Source organism: Neoarius graeffei, chromosome 10 (genome assembly GCF_027579695.1).
Source record: "Neoarius graeffei isolate fNeoGra1 chromosome 10, fNeoGra1.pri, whole genome shotgun sequence".
Classification (NCBI taxonomy): Eukaryota; Metazoa; Chordata; class Actinopteri; order Siluriformes; family Ariidae; genus Neoarius; species Neoarius graeffei.
Window position 1 is genome coordinate 73,912,913 of NC_083578.1, and position 22,424 is coordinate 73,935,336.

The 22,424-nt window shown below is 40.5% G+C and overlaps 1 protein-coding gene across 1 annotated transcript; it reads left to right on the top strand.

Moving 5' to 3' along the window:
* Positions 1-1,734: 1,734 nt before the first annotated feature.
* Positions 1,735-21,020, top strand: lrrc47 (leucine rich repeat containing 47). Its single transcript, XM_060932246.1, has 7 exons — positions 1,735-2,348; positions 6,392-6,859; positions 7,007-7,123; positions 8,280-8,395; positions 15,526-15,628; positions 16,073-16,162; positions 19,364-21,020. Exons 1-7 carry the CDS (start codon positions 1,773-1,775, stop codon positions 19,583-19,585), a joined length of 1,692 nt encoding a protein of 563 aa, XP_060788229.1. The 5' UTR covers positions 1,735-1,772; the 3' UTR covers positions 19,586-21,020.
* The last annotated feature ends 1,404 nt before the right edge of the window (positions 21,021-22,424 follow it).

Sequence of the window (22,424 nt, forward strand, 5' to 3'; positions counted from 1 at the left end):
GTCTAGCTGTGATTTAAAAGGCTTGTGGGTTTTTTTCAGGCCAGTTTTATTGTAGGCTACGATTTGCCATAATATGTTCATTTTTGTCAAATTTCTGAAATGGAGTCATATCCCTTAGGGCTAATCTTTTTTTTTTTTTTAATGAAGCATAAACTATGCTTAATGCTGTAAACTTAAACAATAAAGGCATAGAAATGCTAATTTTGTATTGTCATATCTTTAGACATTACAATACAATACAGTTAAATTAATGTTAATATGAATAGGTCTAAAGTTACAGTATTTCTATCACAATTTGCCAGACTTTCACCTTTTGTCTGTTCTTGCGATGATTGTTCCTTGTATTGTGCCATGAGCCGTCACTGTGGCTATTATATTCTACTGTTTATAACCGTAAGCCTAGCTCAGTCAGATACCACATCACCTTCCACTGGATGTGTGATGAGCTAATTGAGCGTCTTGAGCTACATTTAGATTGCCAGATCCATACTTCCAGTTATTTTGGTGAGAGTAACTTAAAAGTAATGCAATAGTAGTGTAATGCCTTACATTTTAAATACAGTAATATTGTAATGTAACTAAATACTTTAAAATGACAGTAACAAATCATGCAAAACAGTTTTGAAGTAACTTGCCCAACACTGTTAATCAATGAACTATGTTTGGGCTATCTAAGGACTGCGCCCATGCAAGGACGATGTGAAATATTACGCCGCGTCTAGGAACGCGAAAAATCCGAAAATAAATTTCTCCATTCAGAAAACCGGAGCTTTTCAAGAGTTTTGTCAAATATCCGGATTTCCGGGTATTTATTGTCATTAGCGGGAAAAAAATCCGGAGGAATTTTCATGAAAATCTAAAAATTCGGAACACTTTCATGACTACAAAATAGACTCGATTAGCACAAAAAACTGCGCTCACACGACAGTGGTGAAATTACAGCACTGATGAATTGAAAGCACTGATTTTCGGTACAGTACAGAGTGAGACTCCAGTAGAATATTTTTAATAAATAAACTTTATATGTATGCAGATAGAAAGAAGAGCGATTTAAAATCTGTGTACCTAAATACAATGACAACTAGTCAGTCCACAATCACTGTTTGAAAACAAGGTGTGCGCATGCGCCGTCTTCTTCTTTAAGGTTGTTTGGCGGTTGGCAAACCAACTTAAAAGGTGCATTACCGCCACCGACTGGGCTGGAGTGAGGACCAGACGCTCTATGGGAGGGGAAAAACTTGTATTCTTTTCACAAATTCTGAATCTTTCAGAAATTTGATAACATAACAATACATCTGACTTGATGCTCTCCCTAATAAACCACGTAATGTGAAACTGTGATGATTAACCATTCTGAGAGATTTATAAAGCTCATTTCTTTCGCGTTCATATTTCTTACAGTGAAGCATTATATGCTGTACTGATTCCGGATGGCTACAGTATTCACAATTTCCGGTTGGGTGTTTGCCTATTTTGTTAAGAGAATAGTTAAGTCCTGTATGTCCAATTCTTAATCGGGTGATCATAATGTCTTCGCTCTGACTCCTACGCATGCGCATTCTGTCTCCTCCGGTCTATGTATTTTTTCCTGGACTATTTTACAAACATTTTTACGTTATATTTATTCATGAAATTAATATAGCACGGGTTATCTGTAGGTGGTACTAATTTATAATCTTTGTATTTAAAATAAAATAGCCATTTCCAGTAAATGCCCCAGCTCCACCGGAAGCAGTTCTTTACTCTTTCCGGTGTTGCGTTTGTTTGGCAGTATGGCAGCAGGGAACTTGGGTGTTTGGTTAGAAATTGAAAAGGCAGAAAAAGAAAACAGACGAGAATTAGTTCTTCAAGGTGCAGCGGTCGATGAGAAGATAAAGAAAAGCGACGGGATTCATCCGAGACTTTATTCACTCAGCCTCCTCAATTACCTAGAAATCAGTCAGTGCCCGAGTCTGTATGAGATCCATGAAAACATTAAAAATTTGTCTCACCTGCAGAGCCTCATCCTCTGCAGGAACAAGATCTCATCAGTGCCCAAAAGCATCGGAGAGCTGAAATCGCTGAAAGTCTTAGATTTGTCAGTGAATGAGCTGCAGGCTTTGCCTGAGGAGATCTGTGCACTCAGTGAGCTCACTGCGCTCAATGTGAGCTGTAACAGCATCACGGCTCTTCCGGACGGATTAAGCCGCTGCACCAAGCTGTCCAGCATTAACGTGGGGAAAAACGCGCTGGTGTGTCTTCCTGAAGACCTGTGCTCCTCCAAACTGGAGCTGCTCAACACTGTCATAGCGTCAGAAAACATCATCGAGCAATTAAGCAGCGACATCCACAACCTGCCGGCGCTTAAGGTCTGTTTTTCACACGAATTCAGTGAAATATGAGCGCTTTTAATCTCTTCTTCTTTTGGCTGCTCCTGATTAGGGGTCACCACAGCAGAGCTTTCGTCTCCATTGCTCCCGCATCCTTCTCTACCACACCTGCCACTTTCATGTCCTCTCTCACCACATCCATGTATCTCCTCGTTTTCGTGTGCCTGGCAGCTCCATCCTCAACATTCTCCTTCCCACATGCTCTGCATCTCTTCTCAGGATGTGCCCATACCATCTCAGTCTCATCTCTCTTAGCTTAATTCCCAAGCTCTCCACATGTGCTGTCCCTCTGATGTGCTCGTTCCTTATCCTGTCCAACCTCCCATCACAAACTTCAACTCCGCCACCTCCAACTTTGCCTCCTGTCTCTTCGTTAAGGGTACAGGGTCTCCAATCCATACATCACAGCTGGTCTCACTACTGTCTTATACATCTTACCTTTCACTTTTGCTGGGACTTTCCTATCACAAATGACTCCCGAAATCCTTCTCCAACTGCTCCACCCTGCCTGCACTCTCTTTCTCACCTCACTGTCACAGCCCCCATTTTCCTGCACAGTTGACCCCAGGTACTTGAATTCACCAACTTTCTTTACATCTACTCCTTGCATCTTCACTCCACTCTCATCCCCATTCTCATTGATGCACATGTATTCTGTTTTGCTACTGCTCACCTTCATTCCTCTTCGTTCCAATGCATACCTCCATCTCTCCAAGCCCAGCTCAACCTCCTTTCTACTCTCACTACATATCACAATATCATCCGCAAACATCATGTTCCATGGTGACTCTTGCCTCACTTTGTCCGTCAAGCTATCCATCACTATGGCAAACAAGAAAGGACTCAAAGCAGATCCTTGATGGAGTCCCACCTTCACCTTGAACCATTCAGTCGTTCCAACTGCACACCTCACTGCTGTTTCACTGTTCTCATACATGTCTTGCACCTCTCTAATATACTTCTCATTCACTCCACACTTTCTCATACAATACCATAACTCATCTCTCGGCACTCTATCGTATGCCTTCTCCAGGTCTACAAACACACGATGTAGCTTTCTCTGGCTTCCCTGTATTTCTCCATTAACATTCTTAAAGCAAAAATTGCATCCGACGTGCTCTTCCTTGACATAAACCCGTACTGCTGTTCACAGACTGCTACCTCTCTTCTCAATCTCGCCTCCAATACCCTTTCCCTTAGCTTCATGGTGTGGCTCATCAGTTTTATCCCTTTGTAATTACTGCAGCTCTGTACATCTCCTTTATTCTTGTATATTGGGACTAGCATACACTTTCTCCATTCATTTGGCATTTTCTCATTCTCTAGGATCTTATTAAACAATCTCGTTAGGAACTCCACAGCCGTCTCACCCAAACATCTCCAAGCCTCAATTGGGATGCCATCTGGTCCGACTGCTTTCCCAGTCTTCATTCTTTTCATGGCTGCCCTCACCTCATCCTTACTAACCAAATACTAGCGCTTTTAATCTCATCTCATTATCTCTAGCCGCTTTATCCTGTTCTACAGGGTCGCAGGCAAGCTGGAGCCTATCCCAGCTGACTATGGGCGAAAGGCGGGGTACACCCTGGATAAGTCGCCAGGTCATCACAGGGCTGACACATAGACACAGACAACCATTCACACTCACATTCACACCTACGCTCAATTTAGAGTCACCAGTTAACCTAACCTGCATGTCTTTGGACTGTGGGGGAAACCGGAGCACCCGGAGGAAACCCATGTGGACACGGGGAGAACATGCAAACTCCGCACAGAAAGGCCCTCGCCGGCCACGGGGCTCGAACCTGGACCTTCTTGCTGTGAGGCGACAGCGCTAACCACTACACCACCGTGCCGCCCCAGCGCTTTTAATCATACACACAATTCACAAAGCAGCTTTACAGAACTCCAGATGTAGATTTTAAGCCCTCAGTGGAGTCAGAGGTGACAGTGGTGAGGAAAAACTCTGAGATGGCATGAAGAGGAACCAGACTCAAAAGTGAACCTGTCCTCTTCTGAATGACACACAGTAGGATTATAAAACATTCATCTGCAACAGTACTTTCATTCATTCATTCGTTCATTCAAACCCTTCCCTCCTTTTTTCCTTATCCATCCATTATCCGGAACCGCTTATCCTGTACAAGGTCGCAGTCAAGCTGGACTTTTATAATCCCAGCTGACTATGGGCGAGAGGTGGGGTACACCTTGGACAAGTTGCCAGATAATCGCAGGGCTGACACAGAGACAAACAACCATTCACATTCACACCTACGGTCAATTTAGAGCCACCAATTAACCTGCATGTCTTTGGACTGTGGGGGAAACCAGAGAACATGCAAACTTTACACAGAAAAGCCCCATCGGCCGCTGGGCTCAAACCCAGAACCTTCTTGCTGTGAGGCAACAGTGCTAACCCACCACCGTGCTACCCTCTTTCCCTTTTCCCTTCTTTCTTCATTCATTCGTTCATTTAGTCAGTCATTGTCATTCATTTACACATTTACTTGGATCAACCTTCATTCATGACTTTCCTGGTTTCTTTCTTTTTGTGTCCTTTTTTTTTATTAATTAGGAATTTACTTCTATACTTCCTTCCTGAAAATGAAAAAATGAACCTGGATATCATTTTCAAGTCATCACTAAGTTTTGACAAACAAATTTCCGCTGTAGTAAAGTCCACTTTAGTTTAGTTTAATAGAATTCGCCATAAATCCATACGAAGCGGATTGACAGGCGAAAATTACAGGACGAATAGTCCCAATTGACAATTTTCCCTCCGCAAATACAAAAACATAAAAATATTGTTGCTGATAAACTATACAAATATATAAACAAATTATGTATACAATGCTTAAACAATGATAAGAGGAAAAAAACAGTTTCTAATGTCCTATTATTCATAAAATAGATAACTGACTATGGTGGCCAGTACGTATGGTAGGTAGCTTTTCAAAGTATAAAATATGAAGTCAACTCTTAAATACAGTTAGACTGGTTGAGTTCTTAATATTTGTACCAACTGAGCCAAACTTCAAGGGTGAAATCTTTCTTTTCTCTCACAGAAAGACTTGGAAATAGTCATTCATGCTTTCATTACATTTCAGCTTGATTATTGTCACTATATGTGGGTTTGGCCCAATCTGCTCTGTCTCGCCTTCAGCTGGTTCAGAACACAGCAGCTAGATTTTTAACTGGCACTCGAAAAAAAAAAAAAAAAGGATCATATCTCACTTGAATGAGTCCCTCTCCACTGGTTACCGGTGAGATTCCATATTGAGTTTAAAGTTTTGTTGTTTGCTTTTAAAACCTTGAATGGTCTCGGTCCAAAATATATCTGCAACCTCCTCCATCCCTACTCGGTACCGAGATCACGGAGGGCATTTAGACAGCTACTCCTCGTAGTCCCAAGATCTCGGTGATGGGGCTTTTTCAGGTGTTGCCCCTTGGCTTTGAAATGATTTCCCTCTCCAGATCAGGTCTTCTTCCTCTATCGAGATTTTTAAAACACATCTTAAGACCCTTTTTTTTTTTTTCTCCTCCACCTTTTATTGTGTGTAATTGTGTGAGGGGTGGTGGTAATGGAAGTTTTAATATTCTGTTTTTTTTATACCGTTGTTGGTATTGTGTTCCTTTTATGCTTTTTGTACAGCACTTTAGCTCAACAGACACCTGTTGTTTTCAGTGTGCTTTATAAATAAATTTGACTTCCTTCTATCCTTTTCTGTTCTTGCTTTTTCACTTATTCAGTCTTTCTTTCCTACCTCCATCCCTCATTTCCTTCCCTCAGCCCCTTCCTTCCTTTCTTCCTTCCTTCCTCAAATATTTTATTCAATCCCCTTATTAGGCTATTAATGACTACCTTAAATAAATGCATTGGTGAAAATTTATGGTGCCCTTTAGGGTTGGTGTCCGTAGATAATTGTTCTTCTGTGTCCCCATTTTTTAATGTTTTATAATTTGAGTTTAGTTGTAGAATAAATAATACACTGACCAGTGTTTTAACTAGTTCCTTGTGTCAGGTGTTGGACCTTTCCAGTAACAAGCTCAGTGAGATCCCATTCGAGCTGGCTGACTGTCCCAAGTTGAAGGACATCAACTTCAAAGGAAACAAGCTGAAGGACAAGCGGCTAGAGAAGATGGTGAACGGCTGCCAGACTAAGTCGGTGCTGGACTACCTGAGAGCGGGGGGCCGAGGGAAAGGAAAGGGCAAGCAACTGGATGCAGATGGTGCTGAGCAGAGTGACAAGAATCGGAACGTGTCCAAAAAGAAGAATGCTGCGAGACGGAGGGATAAAAAGGAGGAAGATGCTGTGGATGAGTTGCAGAAAATGGTGGTTAAAATCCTTCATGTATCCGATTCCCCCTCTGCCATAACGGTGAAAGTCTCTCCTCAGGTGAAGGATGTGCGGCCGTATATAGTATGCTGCATCGTTAAAGGGATGAACCTGAAACCAGGGAACGCACTCAAGAGGTTCTTGGCAGCTCAGGTAATGAAATATTGCAAAGATGATAGACATTGGCTCTGCATGTGTGTGGTTAAATGAAGGAAGTGATTACGGATTTTATTTTGCCGTTTCGCGTTGATGTATTGTCTTTGTTTTTATTTTAAAATAAAATCTCTCCGTGTTCTTTAGACCAAGCTTCATGATGACTTTTGTGCCAAAAGGACAACAGCTACTATAGCAACTCATGACATGAGCTCACTGAAAGGCCCTCTACAGTATGATGCCAGACCTCCTGATGTTCTGAAGGTATGGATGAAAAAAGATTCGTGTGCGTTTTTGTGTGTGCATGTTGCAGCAGAATGACCATATTATTGCCAAGGCCATTATTTAAAAAAAAAAAATGGAATCGGTGCAATATACAGTAAGGTGACAAAGATGAAACTGATGATGAAACATTTCTCTCCTGATGGTAGCAGTGTCTTCCAAAATGACTAAATCCTCATCCACGAGGCACTGAATGGTTTAATGAGGATGAAAATGATGTGAATCATATGATTTGGCCTTTACAGTCACCAGATCTCAACTAAATTGAACACCAACAGGAGATTTTGGAGTGACGTTAGACAGCTTTCCACCACATCTGTTATCAAAATACTAATTCAGCCAGGGAATTTCTTTTGAAAGAGCACTGGTCATCCCACCAGTATGGTTCCAGAGACTTGTAGAATCAATGCCACACCACACTGAAGCTTGTAAGTGGTTTGTACCAGCCCAATACATTAGAACACTCGATATAGGTTTTTCTTTTAACTTTTTGTCCTCCATTTTTATGTATAATGACTAGCATGCTAAGAAAGGTAATTTCTCCTAGCTACAGATAATAGCCCCTGATCTACAGTCCTTCACACTCACCTATCAGAATCCAGTCACAATCCACACACTGCATACATAAGAGCCAGTTGGGAAGGCTGCATATATATTTCATGCAGTCTGGTAAAGCTGTTTTTATGAATGGTGTGGGATTTAGTTTCTAATCCACAAGTTAATTAGTGCCCCAGTTCATGGCTTTAATAATAAATGAACTGTGTATTGGTCACTTTTGTGTGGAACGTGTTTTCAGCACCTCTTTTTGTGACGAGCAGCAATCGTGAAGTCTTTGTGATACTACTTCTATACTGCATAGTGTACAACATTTTAATACCACAGTAGAATAGCACTCTTTTTTTACCTTCTGTGTTGAGTGATGCTTTCATAGTTTGCCGTGTTTAAACAGTTATATTTTTGATGGAGACTTGTAAAAGACTTGGCCAGTGTGCCACCACTGCTATGCCCGTATACACTCCAATACATTCCTAGTATAGTGCTGTGTATTGGTTTTCTACACCACTCCAGTTTGGTTATTATTGTCCTTGAAAAGATCTTTCTTTATTTTGGTGTGTGTGTGTATGTATGGGGGATGTAGATAGTTCCTCTGGGCCGTAAAGAGATGAAAGCCGGTGACCTGTTAAAGATGCTCCAGCATGAAGCAGATGAACAGAGGAAACAGAAAAAACGGCAGAATGTATCAGGCCTTCACAAGTGAGTTATTAAACACCCAGAAAGAGTTTGTGTGGTTTTTTTTGTTTGTTTTTGTTTTTTCTGATTTATTAGCAGATACTAAATTGACACTTGAGTTTGGCAAAATGAGTCCAAATTGAGGTGCGTTTGAAACTCTCTCATCTCTGATTGTACATGAGCTAACAGGTTTTAGCCCTTAGAGGTCGTGAGCAATAAGTTTCAGACTGTAATTTTATGAATTAGCAGAAATTCGAAATTAACAATCAATTGTGTTTTATAATTTGAGTAGATTTTTTTTTTCTTAATGAAACATTGAATTTGCAAATATATCTTTGTTGCACTTAGGGTTGCAAAGGGGCGGAAAATTCCCGGAAAGTTTCCGGAAAGTTTCCATGGAAACTTTGGTATGGGAATTTTGGGAATTAAAAAAAAAAAAAAGCACTGGAATTATGGTAATTTAGGGGAATTATTTAATTATTTTATTAATTATTTATATTTTACACATTGGATAGCACGCATGGCATTTTTCTGTGAAATAAGATGACAAAACATTTACACAGTTAACATTTTAGCACATCTGATGTCCCATTAAACTAGCACTAACACATTTTGCTGTAGCTAGCTAGCATGAGAATTTATTCAATGAAATGTTCTAATTATCTTACATTTACATTTATTTTTACCAGTAAGCTAGCATTAAATTTAGTTTTCTTACATGAAATGTTCATAGGAAGCTTTCATTTAGCTTATCTGGTTTCCCATTAAGCTAGCACAATTTGCTGTAACTAGCATCACAAGCTAACTACTTCAATGAAATGGCACAATTCTAATTTACAAGTAAATTAGCACTAGATTTATTCTACTATACCTTTTCATTTTTACTTAAATACCATAATAGATAAAAAATCATCCTCAAACATCCTCAAAACTTACTTGATGGCATGTTTCAAGTTTCAAGTTTATTTGTACAGCGCTTTTAACAATAAACATTGTTGCAAAGCAGCTTTACAGAATTTGAACGACTTAAAACATGAGCTAATTTTATCCCTAATCTATCTATCCCCAATGAGCAAGCCTGTGGCGACGGTGGCAAGGAAAAACTCCCTCAGACGACATGAGGAAGAAACCTCGAGAGGAACCAGACTCAAAAGGGAACCCATCCTCATTTGGGCAACAACAGACAGCCTGACTATAATATTAACAGTTTTAACAGGTATAACCCTCAACTGTCCTCATGGGGCCGTCCTTCACAGGAGTGGGGCGATAAAACTCCGACCAGACACAGGGCACCAGGATGGATCAAGCAGGTCCGAGGGGCAGAAGAGGCCAGCATCTCAATCCCAGGATCAACATGTAACTCAGAGGGACAGATGGGGGGGGAGAGAAAGAAAACACGTTGTTAGGTATGCCCTAAAAATGACAAGTATTAAATCTGTGTGATAGGCTCACAGAGACGAGAGTCTTTACATCAGGCATGACGCACAATGGCATGTTAATATGGTAAAAAATATATCATGACCTGCTCTGGCTGGATGCTTGATTGGGTGATGGGAGCACACTCCTCAGCAATGATGAGATGCAGATGGGACCCTTAGGCCTGGCCAAGACAATTCAGTTACATTTCACCGGGTCTGGGACATGCGACAGAACGTCTGACGGCCGATTCCCTGCAGGCTACGATAGCCAGTCGAGGTCCCCACCGTCTCCACCAAAAGATTTCCTGTTGACTCCATGTAACTCAGAGGGACAGATTTGGGGGGGGGGGGAAGAGAAAGAAAACACAGGTGGTTAGGTATGCCCAATGTCACCTGAATAAGTAGGAACAGTATACATATTGCACCGAGTACAAGCAGGGACTCCGGCAACTAACTATGACAGCATAACTAAAAGGAGAGAGCCAGAAGGTAACACAGGCATGAGGGAGCCCCGGGACATAAAGCAGCCAGCCACTGCACCGTCAACAAACTCGAGTGAGCAAGCGAGTGGGGACTGACAGCATCCATACATCCCAGTTTACCAAAACACTCTATGTCTGAGGACCCTCCAGATCTACTCCTTTACCTCATAAACACCATTAACAAAAGGCTTGACTAAACAGATATGTTTTCAGCCTAGACTTAAATGCTGAGACTGTGTCTGATTCCCGAACATTACTTGGAAGGCTGTTCCATAACTGTGGGGCTTTGTAAGAAAAGGCTCCGCCCCCTGATGTAGCCTTCACTATACGAGGTACCAGCAGATAGCCTGCACCTTTTGATCTAAGTAGGCGTGGCGGGTCATAGAGGAGCAGAAGTTCACTCAGGTACTGTGGTGCGAGACCATTTAGTGCTTTTAAAGGTCAATAGTAGTATTTTATAATCAATACGAAATTTGATTGGGAGCCAATGCAGTGTGGATAAGACAGGCGTGATGTGGTCATATTTTCTAGTTCTAGTAAGGACTCTTGCTGCGGCATTTTGAACTAACTGGAGCTTGTTTATGCACTTATTGGAACATCCAGACAGTAAGGCATTACAATAATCCAACCTGGAGGTAACGAAAGCATGGACTAGTTTTTCTGCATCATGCAATGACATTAAATTTCTTATCTTTGCAATATTTCTGAGATGAAAGAAAGCTATCCGGGTGATGTTATCAATGTGAGTTTCGAATGAAAGACTGGGGTCAATAATCACTCCGAGGTCTTTTACTGCTGCACGTGAAGAAACAGAAAGGCCATCCAGAGTTACTGTGTAATCAGAAAACTTACTTCTAGCTTTATGTGGTCCTAGCACAAGTACTTCAGTCTTGTCAGAGTTAAGCAGAAGGAAATTTATAAGCATCCAGTGTCTAATGTCCTTAACACATTCCTCAATTTTATTAAGCTGGTGTCTCTCATCAGGTTTTGCAGAGACATACAACTGTGTGTCATCAGCATAACAGTGGAAACTAATACAATGTTTACGAATAATATCGCCCAAAGGTAACATATATAGAGAAAAAAGCAGTGGACCCAAGACAGAACCTTGTGGAACACCAAACTTTACCTCGGTACGTCTAGAAATATCACCATTTATATCGACATACTGATAACGATCAGTTAGATAAGACCTGAGCCAGGAGAGGGCCATTCCCTTAACTCCCACAACATTTTCTAGTCTATCCAGAAGAATGGAATGATCAATGGTATCAAATGCTGCACTAAGGTCAAGCAACACAAGTAGCGAGACACAGCCCTGATCAGACGCCAGCAGTAGGTCGTTTACTACTTTAACCAGAGCTGTCTCTGTGCTATGATGAGGTCTAAATCCTGACTGATACATTTCATGGATGTTATTCCTATGTAAATATGAGCATAACTGCTGTGCCACAGCTTTTTCAAGGATCTTGGAGATAAAGGGGAGGTTTGATATTGGCCGATAATTGGACAGCTGACAGGGATCAAGGTCAGGTTTTTTAATCAGGGGTTTGATAACTGCTAGTTTAAAGGATTTGGGTACATAGCCAATCATAAGAGAAGAATTTATTATTTTTAGAAGCGGTTCAATTACTCCAGGCATTATCTGTTTGAATAGATGTGTCGGTAAGGGATCTAGTACGCAAGTTGAGGCTTTTGATGTAGAGATTAATGAGAGTAATTCAGTTTCTTTTAGGGGAGTAAAACATTCTAACTGATGATCTGATACAGTTATATTGTTAACTACAAGGTCGCTTTCATTGTCTAACCTTAAATTAGTAGTTTGAATTTTTTGTCGGATATTCTCAATTTTGTCATTAAAAAAATTCATGAAGTCGTTGCTACTACATACTGCAGGTGTGCATGTGTTGATAGTGGACTTATTCCTGGTTAATTTTGCTACAGTATTAAATAGGAATCTAGGATTATTTTTGTTATCTTCTATTAGGGAGGAGAGATATGTTGATCTCGCAGCACTAAGAGCTTTTTTATACTTCAGGAAGCTCTCCTTCCACGCCAATTTGAACACTACCAATTTTGTTTGACGCCATTTACGTTCCAATTTTCGAGTGGTCTGTCTTAATGTGCGAGTGTCATCATTATACCAGGGTGCTAATTTTTTGTCTCTGACCATTTTCCTTTTTAGAGGAGCTACATTATCTAAAGTATGGCGGAATGTTGACTCTAAGCATTCAGTTGCCTGATCGAGTTCTGCAGGGGCTGACAATGACCCAATCAAAGTTGATAACTCTGGGAGATCATTTATAAAGCTCTGTGCAGTAGTTGACGTGAAAGTACGTTTAATACAGTAGCGTGGTGAGGTGCATATATTATTACTCAGACATATTTTGAATGAGATGAGACAATGATCTGAGATAACTTCAGACTGTGGAAGTATGACTATATTGTCTACGTTTAATCTGAATGTTAGTATTAGATCAAGGGTGTGACCACCATTATGGGTCGGTCCTATGACATTCTGCTTAATCCCGACTGAATCTAAGATGGACACAAACGCTGTTTTTAAAGGGTCTTCTGGGTTATCAAAGTGAATATTAAAATCTCCGACAACTAAAGCTTTGTCTAAGGAAATAACCAAATCTGAGATAAAATCTGCAAATTCAGAAAGAAACTCAGAATATGGCCCCGGGGGCCTGTAAATAATAAGCAATGGAATTAACTGGGTAGACTTATCTTTTGAGGCTACATACATTATATGAGTATGAAGAACTTCAAATGTATTAAATTTATAACCAGGTTTGTGTGTTACACCTAGATAATCGTTATAAATAACCGCGACGCCTCCTCCTCTGCCAGTTAGACGAGGCTGGTGTATATAACTGTATCCAGGAGGACTCGCTTCATTTAATGCTATATATTCATTTGGCTTAATCCATGTTTCTGTTAAACACAGTACATTAAACTCCTGATCGGTAATGAGTTCATTAACCATTAGCGCTTTAGATGTAAGAGATCTAATATTTAATAGCCCCACTTTTAGATCAAAGGTGCTGGCAGCAGCTGTACAGTCAGTCTGATCTAATTTTATATTGATTAGGTTACTGGAACAAACTCTCTGAAAATTTCTACCTTTTTGTTGAGCTCGGGGAACAGACACAGTCTCGATGTAGTGGGCCCTGAGTGACGACTCTGTGCAGCTAGCAGACAGTCGGTTTAGCCTGTTCGTCTGCTCCCTGGCCTTGGCTCTGGATTGTCAGAAATTAACTAGGCCTGTTCTGAGACTATGACCTATGCTGCAGGAAATGAGAGCAGCACCTTCCCGAGTGGGATGGATACCGTCCCGCCCTAACAGGCCAGCAGTGCCCTCAAAATTAGCCCAATTATCTATAAAGCCCACACTGTTTTCAGAGCACCACCTGGACAGCCAGCAGTTCAGCGACCATAACCTGCTGTAAGCTACATCGCCACGCCGCATTGGGATGGGGCCAGAGCATACTACAGCATCGGACATCGCCTTCGCTAATTTAAACACCTCTACAAAGTTACTCTTAGTAACCTCAGACTGACGAAGGCGTATATCATTAGCTCCTGCATGGATAACTATCTTTGAGAACCTGTGCTTGCCTAGGACCCTAAGATTACCTGCTATGTCCGGCGCCCTGGCTCCCGGTATACACCTGACTAAAGCTGCTGGTGCCCCTAAAGGCTGAGCTAATTTCACGTGCCGTATGATAGAGTCCCCTATAACCAGAGCTCTTTCAGGTTTCTCAGTGGGTGCATCACTAAGGAGAGCAAACCTGTTCGACACGTGACGCGGAGAGGAGTGGTGCTCCCGTGGGTGAGCCTCAGCGGTAGCTTTGGCTCTACGCTTATGCCGCCGAGCCGTCACCCATTCGCCCCGCTGTAAGGGCTCTAATGCCGGAGTTGGGGGATTGCTAACTCCACCTAGGGCGTCCAGACTTTCCCTAACAGAAACTACACTGTTCTCACGCTCACTAACCTGCTCTAAAGCCTGGACACGCGCTTCTAGCACTGAAATCTTCTCCGTCAGACAGCTAACTAATCTGCACTTATCACAAGTAAAGCTAATAGAGCTATCGCTAGTGACGGAGGAAGAATGACTAAACATCCTGCACTCAGCACACTGAACAGGCTGAAGGTGTGCCATGATGAAAAGATTCACGTACCTTAAATGAAGATCTGTTGATATTAAAGCAGATCAGATGGCCTCCGCTTGTGGAGGAGAAAAAAAGAAAGCTTCCGGTCTCGGGGTTCTTCCGAAAAAAGAAAGAGAAAAAACCGGAAAAAAAAAAAAACCGGAAAAAGGAAAGCGAAAGTGAAAAGTACAAAAATGAAAGCGACAGTATAATAAAAATGAAGACGATACTGGAAATTTATTTATAGAAAAAAAGTTAAAAAAGGATTAGTAATTAACGCCGGCACTCGCGGGAAAAAAGATTCGGCGCGAACAACTCAGGAAACCATGTAGTCCTTTGTCTGTAATGTGTGATCTCGGCAGTTTGTATTTAAAACAGTTCTAGCTCTTCAGAATTCTAGAAGTTATTGTGCATGTGATAGAGGGATGCAAAATGCATGTAAGGGGTGTGGCTTCAATGGCTCCTGAGAAAATAACATGTTTTGTCCATGTGAGTGAGTAACAGCGTGCTATGCACAACTTTATTCCTATAAATCTGCTTCTTTTAACCAAGATTATGCTACAATATTTTTTTCTACTTACTTAATTGATGTCCACTTTCAAAATTCCCAGTCTTTTCCTGAAAATTCCCGTTAATTCCCGAAAATTCCCATGGAAAGTTTCCAACTTTGAAAATTCCCGGAATTTTGCAACTCTAGTTGCACTTGCTTTTGTGTTTTTGGAAAGTTGTACAGGACGTGAACTTAATAGATCCAAAATGGCATTTTGAATATATAACAAGCTGGCAGAGAAAGATTCTGAATATATAAGTAATGTTTTCAGGAAAGATGCAGAGAAAATGATAACGCTAACAACCAAAAATAGTACTAATGTTTCTGAGACTTGGCTGTACTGAAGTTGGATAACTTCAAAATAAATTTTTTAATAATATTTTTCAGCTAATTGTGTAAGTTTCCAAGGTGATCTTTTAGAGATTTCTTCTTTAGCTTTTGGTTACAGGTGACTACACAGTGATTAAAAAAAATGATTTGGGATAGAGTGTTCTTTGTGATAAAATAACTCTAATACTTGAGTTACTTCTCATTGACGCTCTCTTAGGTACCTTCAGCTGTTGGATGGGAAAGATCATTACCCTTGCCTGGTTGATGCTGATGGTCATGTGATCTCATTCCCTCCAATCACAAACAGTGAGAGGACAAAGGTAAGCTGCTGTAATTCTGTAACTACAGCTGTGATATTGCAGGGCATTTGAATACAAAGTACGTCAATGTGCTGAAGTGTGTTGTAAAAAAAAAAAGCCTAAATTAATGACTTCCTCAAAGACGAAGTTAATAATAGCACTTCTGTCTCAGTGGTTCGACTTTATTTTCCTTACACACAAAAAATGATTTCTGTTTCAGGATGGTTTCCCAAACCAACTGCAGTCTGGTTTAATCTTGATACTTACACACAGTACACCATCTGCATTAATTTACCTTGTATGCGTTTGTAGAAGAGTTCAGATCCACTCTGCAGAAATTTAGCTGAAATGTTGTTGTGTACTGCACATTATATAGCATCGGCCACAAGAACAGACTTTTTTTTCTGATGGTTTTTCTGATTTAATACGATTTCTCCACTCTTATTTTCTCTCTCTTATTTCCAGATAAAGAAGACCACATCTGAGCTTTTTCTAGAGGTCACAAGCTCTGCGAGTTTACAAACCTGTAAGGATGTCATGGACACGCTCATTATAGTAAGAATCAGAGTGCATTTTTTAAAAAGTTGTATTCGTACTAATGATAAACTCTGTAATAATGCTATGGGCTGCATCACTTATGATTATAGTATATTTAATTAGTTTTTTTTTTTTTTTTTTTTTTTTGCATCTTGGTATAGTGCTCACATTTTTACTTAATAGTCCAAATAGTACCGTCTCAGTGTTCAAACAGTAATAATGGTCAAGTGCAAAAGTTTGCAGCCTCATGCTTTCTGGGTGGGGGGAAAATGTAATTATAATTTGCTGATCAAATGCTTACTTCCGAAACGCAGATCCCTAATTCCAATGGCACAATGATCAAATACCTACAGTGTCTTGCAAAAGTATTCATCCCCCTTGGTGTTTGGCCTGTTTTGTTGCATTAAAAGCTGGAATTGAAATGGATTTTTGGAGGGTTAGCACCATTTGACTTACACAACATGCCTACCACTTTAAAGGTGAAAATTGTTCTTTTCTTTTTTTTTTTTTTATTGTGACACAAACAATAATTAAGATGAAAAAAACAGAAATCTGGAATGTATTCACCCCCTTTCATATGAAACCCCTAAATAAGAGCTGGTCCAACCAATTCACTTCATAAGTAACATGATTAATTGATTAAGATCCACCCGTGTGCAATCAGTGTCACATGATGCCTGTAGAAATCATTTTAAAATCACTTTTTTTATTGTGACACATACAATAATGAAGATGAAAAAACAGAAATCTGGAGTGTGCATAGGTACCCCCCCCCAAAAAAAAAAGTCAATACTTTGTAGAGACTCCTTTTCCTGCAATTACAGCTGCAAGTCTATTGAGGTATGTCTCTATTAGCTTGGCACATCTAGCCACTGGGATTTTTGCCCATTCCTCAAGGAAAAACTGCTCCAACTCCTTCAAGTTAAATGGGTTGCGTTGGTGTACAGCAATCTTCAAGTTATGCCACAGATTCTCCATTGGATTGAGGTCTGGGCTTTGATTAGGCCATTCCAAGACATTTAAATGTTTCCCTTTAAACCACTCCAGTGTAGCTTTAACAGTATGTTTAGGGTCATTGTCCTGCTGGAACGTGAACCTTCATCCTAGTCTCAAACCTCTGGCTGACTTAAACTTGTTTTCCTCCAGGATGGCACTAAATACAGGGCAATTCATCTTTCCTTCAGTCCTGACCAGCTTTCCTGTCTCTGCAGATGAAAAATATCCCCACAGCATGATGCTGCCACCACCATGCTTCACTGTAGGAATGGTGTTCTCAGGGTGTTGGGTTTGCGCCACATGTGGCATTTCCCCTGATGGCCAAAAAGTTCAATTTTAGTCTCATTTGAGCAGAGACTCTTCTTCCTTGTGTTTGGGGAGTCTGCCACATGCTGTTAGGCAAACTCCAAACATGTTTTCTTAAGTAATGAGTTTTTTCTGGCCAATCTTCCATCAATCCCCACTCTGTGGAGTGTACAGCTTATTGTGGTCCTATGGACAGATACCCCCATCTCCGCTGTGGATCTTTGCAGCTCCTTCAGTGTTATCTTTGGTATCTTTGTTGCATCTCTGATTAATGCCCTCCTTGCCCGGTCTGTGAGTTTTGGTGGGCGGCCTTCTCTTGTCAGGTTTGTCCCTACATTCCCTGTGCTATATTCTGTCAATTTTGCTATAATGGATTTAATGGTGCTCCATGGGATATTCAAAGTTTGAGATTTTTTTATAACCCAACCCTGATCTATACTTTTTCACACCTCTGTCTCTGACCTGTTTGGAGTGCTCCTTGGTTTTCATGTTGCTTGCTTAGTAGTGTTGCAGAATCAGGGTCCTTCCAGAACAGGTTGATTTATACAGATGTCATGTGACAGATCATGTGACACTTTGCGCACAGGTAGATCTTAATGAACTAATAATGTGACTAATTATTGTGACTTGAATTGGTTGGACCAGCTCTTATTTAGGGGTTTCATATGAAAGGGGGTGAATACCTATGCACACTCCAGATTTCTGTTTTTTCATCTTTGTTTTGTGTCCCAATAAAAAAAGAACAATTTTCACCTTTAAAGTTGTAGGCATATTGTGTAAATCAAATGGTGCTAACCCTCCAAAAATCCATTTTAATTTCGGCTTGTAATGCGACAAAACAGGACAAACACCAAGGGGGGTGAATACTTTTGCAAGACGCTGTATCTTGAAGCCAAAGTGCAATGTTCTTTTTATTATATAGACACATTCACAAACAAAAGCTCTATTACTCTGTCTCAGATGTAGTTTGTGTGAAAAATATAAGAGGTGTATTTCCCAGTAAAACACTCGTGTCTATATAATAAACGTGTACTTTGTCAGGGGATCATAAAACATAGTTGAAATAAGGGCATAATCATCAGCACAGATGCCAACTTGTCAGATGTTGAGTGTTTATGTGCTCAGTCTGATTTATATTTTTCTCGTTTGCAAAAGATTTGATTAAAAAACAAAACCTTACATCAGCATAATTTGATTCTTTTTGTAATTGAATGCTGCGCTACCACATGTAGAGTAGCTTCTGCTTTTCACAGTGGTACATTCTCATCCTGCTTATCAGCATGTAGTCCTGATATCTTCATCTTGTCATTTTCTTTTTAAACTTTCCTTTACGTGAAAAGTGTTTGGCTTGAGTAATGGCTGTGAATGTTGTGCTCTGATGGGAACAGGACTGTTTGTCCTACATTATTGCATGAGCTCATTCCTCCTGAATATTTAACAGCCGGCAAAATGTGATCTCGGCATTCTGAATAATGCACGATTCAACACTGTTTTGTCCAGGGGATGGATGGATAGATATTTTTGACAGTGATATAAAACGTATCGGACTGCATTCATACAGAACATACAAGCATTTAAAATAGTCAAGGGTATAAACATAAAGCCCAAGGGCTTGGTTCCATTGTGGTACTCTGTGCACAGTAGAAATAAGCCTTTGGAAATGTAGCCCCATTCTTTGTGAAATAGAGCTAATGCAAAGTTTTATATGGCTTTTATCAAAATAAAATATTTGGGGTTTGTTTGTTTTTGTTTTATTTTATTTTGCCTGAGTAATTAATTCAGGGATGGAGCTGTAATTTTATAATTGAGTTCATGAAGATTCTGTGACTTTTGTGGTATTCAGTCAATCCTGGTTTCCATCGAGTCAGGTTTAACACATCTCCGTCTTCTAACTCTGCTTTCTGTTTGTCTTTTAAGAAAATGGCAGAGCTGAATAAGTTTACCTTTGACAATAAAGACGAGGCCTGTTCAGATGACGAGACGGACTCGGCCTCTAAACCTGCAACTTGCGGCTTAGCCTCAGCTGAGTTGAGCGTGGTGCAGGTGAAGGTGGTGGACATGGAGGGCAATCTGAAGGTCTTATACCCATCCAAAACTGACCTGATCTCTGATGTCAGCCATCTGACCATCATCCGGTAACCAGCTTCAACAGACGAGCCGTGGATACTGTATTACACTTGTATCTGCATAAAGAAAACCAGTTTATTTATGCGTTTCATACTCTGTTTTTAAACCCTAATTACGGTCAAGTATAAAAGTGTGTATCTGCATGGTTTCTGGGTGGGGGGAAAAATAAAAACCAAAACTCTGATTTGTTCATCAGAAACAATTGCAAGATGAAGCATATTTTGCAAAAAGACAATACAAAACAAAAATAAAATTTTTTCAGAAACTCTTTTGCCCTTACAGTGGCACAGCGTGACCAGCTCACAGCTTCAGGGTCCTGTGTTTGATCCGGAGCTGAGGTTACTGGCTGTGTAAAGTTTCTGAGCATGTTCTCCCCATGTGCACGTGGTTTTCCTCTCGGTTCTCTGGTTTTCGCCAACCTCTCAAAAACATGCTCGCCTGTGGATTGGCTAAAATAAATAAAATGTGTGTTCGTTGTGCTTTGCGATGGACTGTCGTGTTCCCTGGACAGGCTTGAGACCCAGTGCAACCAAGATAAATTAGCGCTTACTGAAAGTAAATGAGTTTTGCCATGAGCCTCCCTGTCTCCAGACATGATTTAAAGGAGGACGTGTGACATAATTAAAACTGCCATCTTAAGAAATGTGCATGGGGTCAAATGTTAGAACAAGAGGATCCAAAAGCTGCTCAAGTTATTTGTTATTCCACGAAATTGAGTCATACGCAAGCTGATAGCCAACGAGGCCAAGTTGGCTACGAGCCATGTACAACAAGATTGAGTGGAATAACTGTTTTTATGATGTCCACATTCACTGGATTTTGAGAGGGCGTTTTTGTTGTTTTTGCAAATTTGATAACTCTATACAAAACGTCCGACAAAATAATTTCCGCTTAGAATGTAAACAAACCGGTGGAACGACTGGAGCAATTTGTGAAAAATGTGATAATTCTTGAAAAATTAAGAGACGTTCTTACCATCACAATACTTTTGTTCCATAATTTGTTAACCTTTTTTTGGGGGGGGGGGTTCGAGTAGAGTTATTATTTCGTCCTCGGTTGGTTCAGAAACGTGTTCCGCCATTTTGTTTTTCTCCACTCACGGTATATGAGCTGATAGCCGAGTAGTAGAGTAGCCGATCAAAGTGTGCTATTGCTCATATCCAGTGAATGTGGATAGAATAAAAAAGAATATCAGATTAGGAAAGGGAATCCAAATTTTTTGATATATCACTTTTATACTGAGGATCTGTGAAACCTGACAGACTAAATAACTGCTCTAAAACTGTACCATTTTTATTTATAATTTTGCTAACCTTTGCATTTGACTGTAATTATACTTTTTTTTTTGTTAAACAATACTGTATCTCTTCTCAGTTTTTGAATAACTTTCACTTAATTTCATTACAAACAGAATAAAGCAACAGCTGTACATATGTTTAAAACACTTGATACAGCACTTGGACCATGAAATAAATTCGACTTGAAATCCACTGCTGGTTTGTTTTTGATTTTCACTTGCTGTTTTAACTTTTTTGAATTCAAGCATATTAAACAGAATCGCAGGTCAAACCCAGCTTATATTTCAGGTGACTACAGAGATTGTCTTTCAAGCCATTACATAATGCCTGTTAGGATTCATATTACGTAAACCTCAAAAAGCCACACAGAGACTGAAAATCTAGTTAAGCTTACAACCTCCTGATGATTTCCATTCTTCTTAAAATGCACGTTATAATCTTAAATTGGAGGAGGATCACTGAACCGCTCAGGTTAGTCTGATGATTGATGGCTCACTGTGAAAGCTCTGGATAAGGTTACAGATCAAATGACTGGTGGTGGACTAGATACATGATGCTGATAAGGAAGGAGATATAAAACATGAGAAGGGAGCCCCAGACAGGACTTTGGCTCACATCATGCCACCCAACACACAAAGCATCCTGACTATCTAAAGATATACATGCATGTATGTGTATATACGGAAGCTATGAGGACCATTCAAGCAGCTAATTATCTAATAAGGAAGCAAGCCTGGGACAGAAAGACGAGATGGACTTGGAACGGACCTGAGGAAGATCTAGAAGTCCAGGATGGTCGTTTTAAGCAGCTTGACTCTGTAAAGGAAGGCATTCACTCTGCGTACCAGTTTGCACCTTTAATGCTGAACAGAGTTTCTCGACCGTTGGGGAAACAAAGCAGCAAAGCTCAAGATTTCCTCTTGAAACCTCGACAGGTGGTGCTGCAAAACCCGCAGGAAGATAAAATTAAAGAAGGTGATGTGAATGCGCTTATCACAAGCAACTCTCTGCCGCCGATATGTGGTACGAGAGTACATCCAGTACGTGGAGCAAAAAGTTGCGTATCAAGTCAGCATGCTTTACAAACTGGTAAGAAGGAAGGCGTATCATCTAACGGTGCAAGAAGTGTCAGGACATTAATATGTAGGCAAAAGGAGAGAGCTCAGTTAACCAGCACAGTGGACATGATCTGCAGAAGTCTGGTTCCGTTCAGGGTGACCGAGTGCACTCAGGTTTCAGAGAGTCCTCCTCTAGAGACAGAGGAGAAGAAAGCATGGATGAAGCCTTCAGTTAAGAGACACACCCATTCTAGGGGGCATCTAGGTTTTGATAAGAAGAACCTAAGCTCCAGTGATAGTGGAGTAGTAACAGAAAGGATTATGGATTCAGTGAGCATGTGTGAGACCAAACGACACTCTCAGCCACTCTCAGACTCGGCCATTGAGACAGAAACCCAGAGCTCACACAGAAAGAGAGGAGAGGACAGGAACAGAGGGATGGAGGATGAAGAGGAGGTGTATTATACCACTAAGATGATTGCAGAGTGGATAATC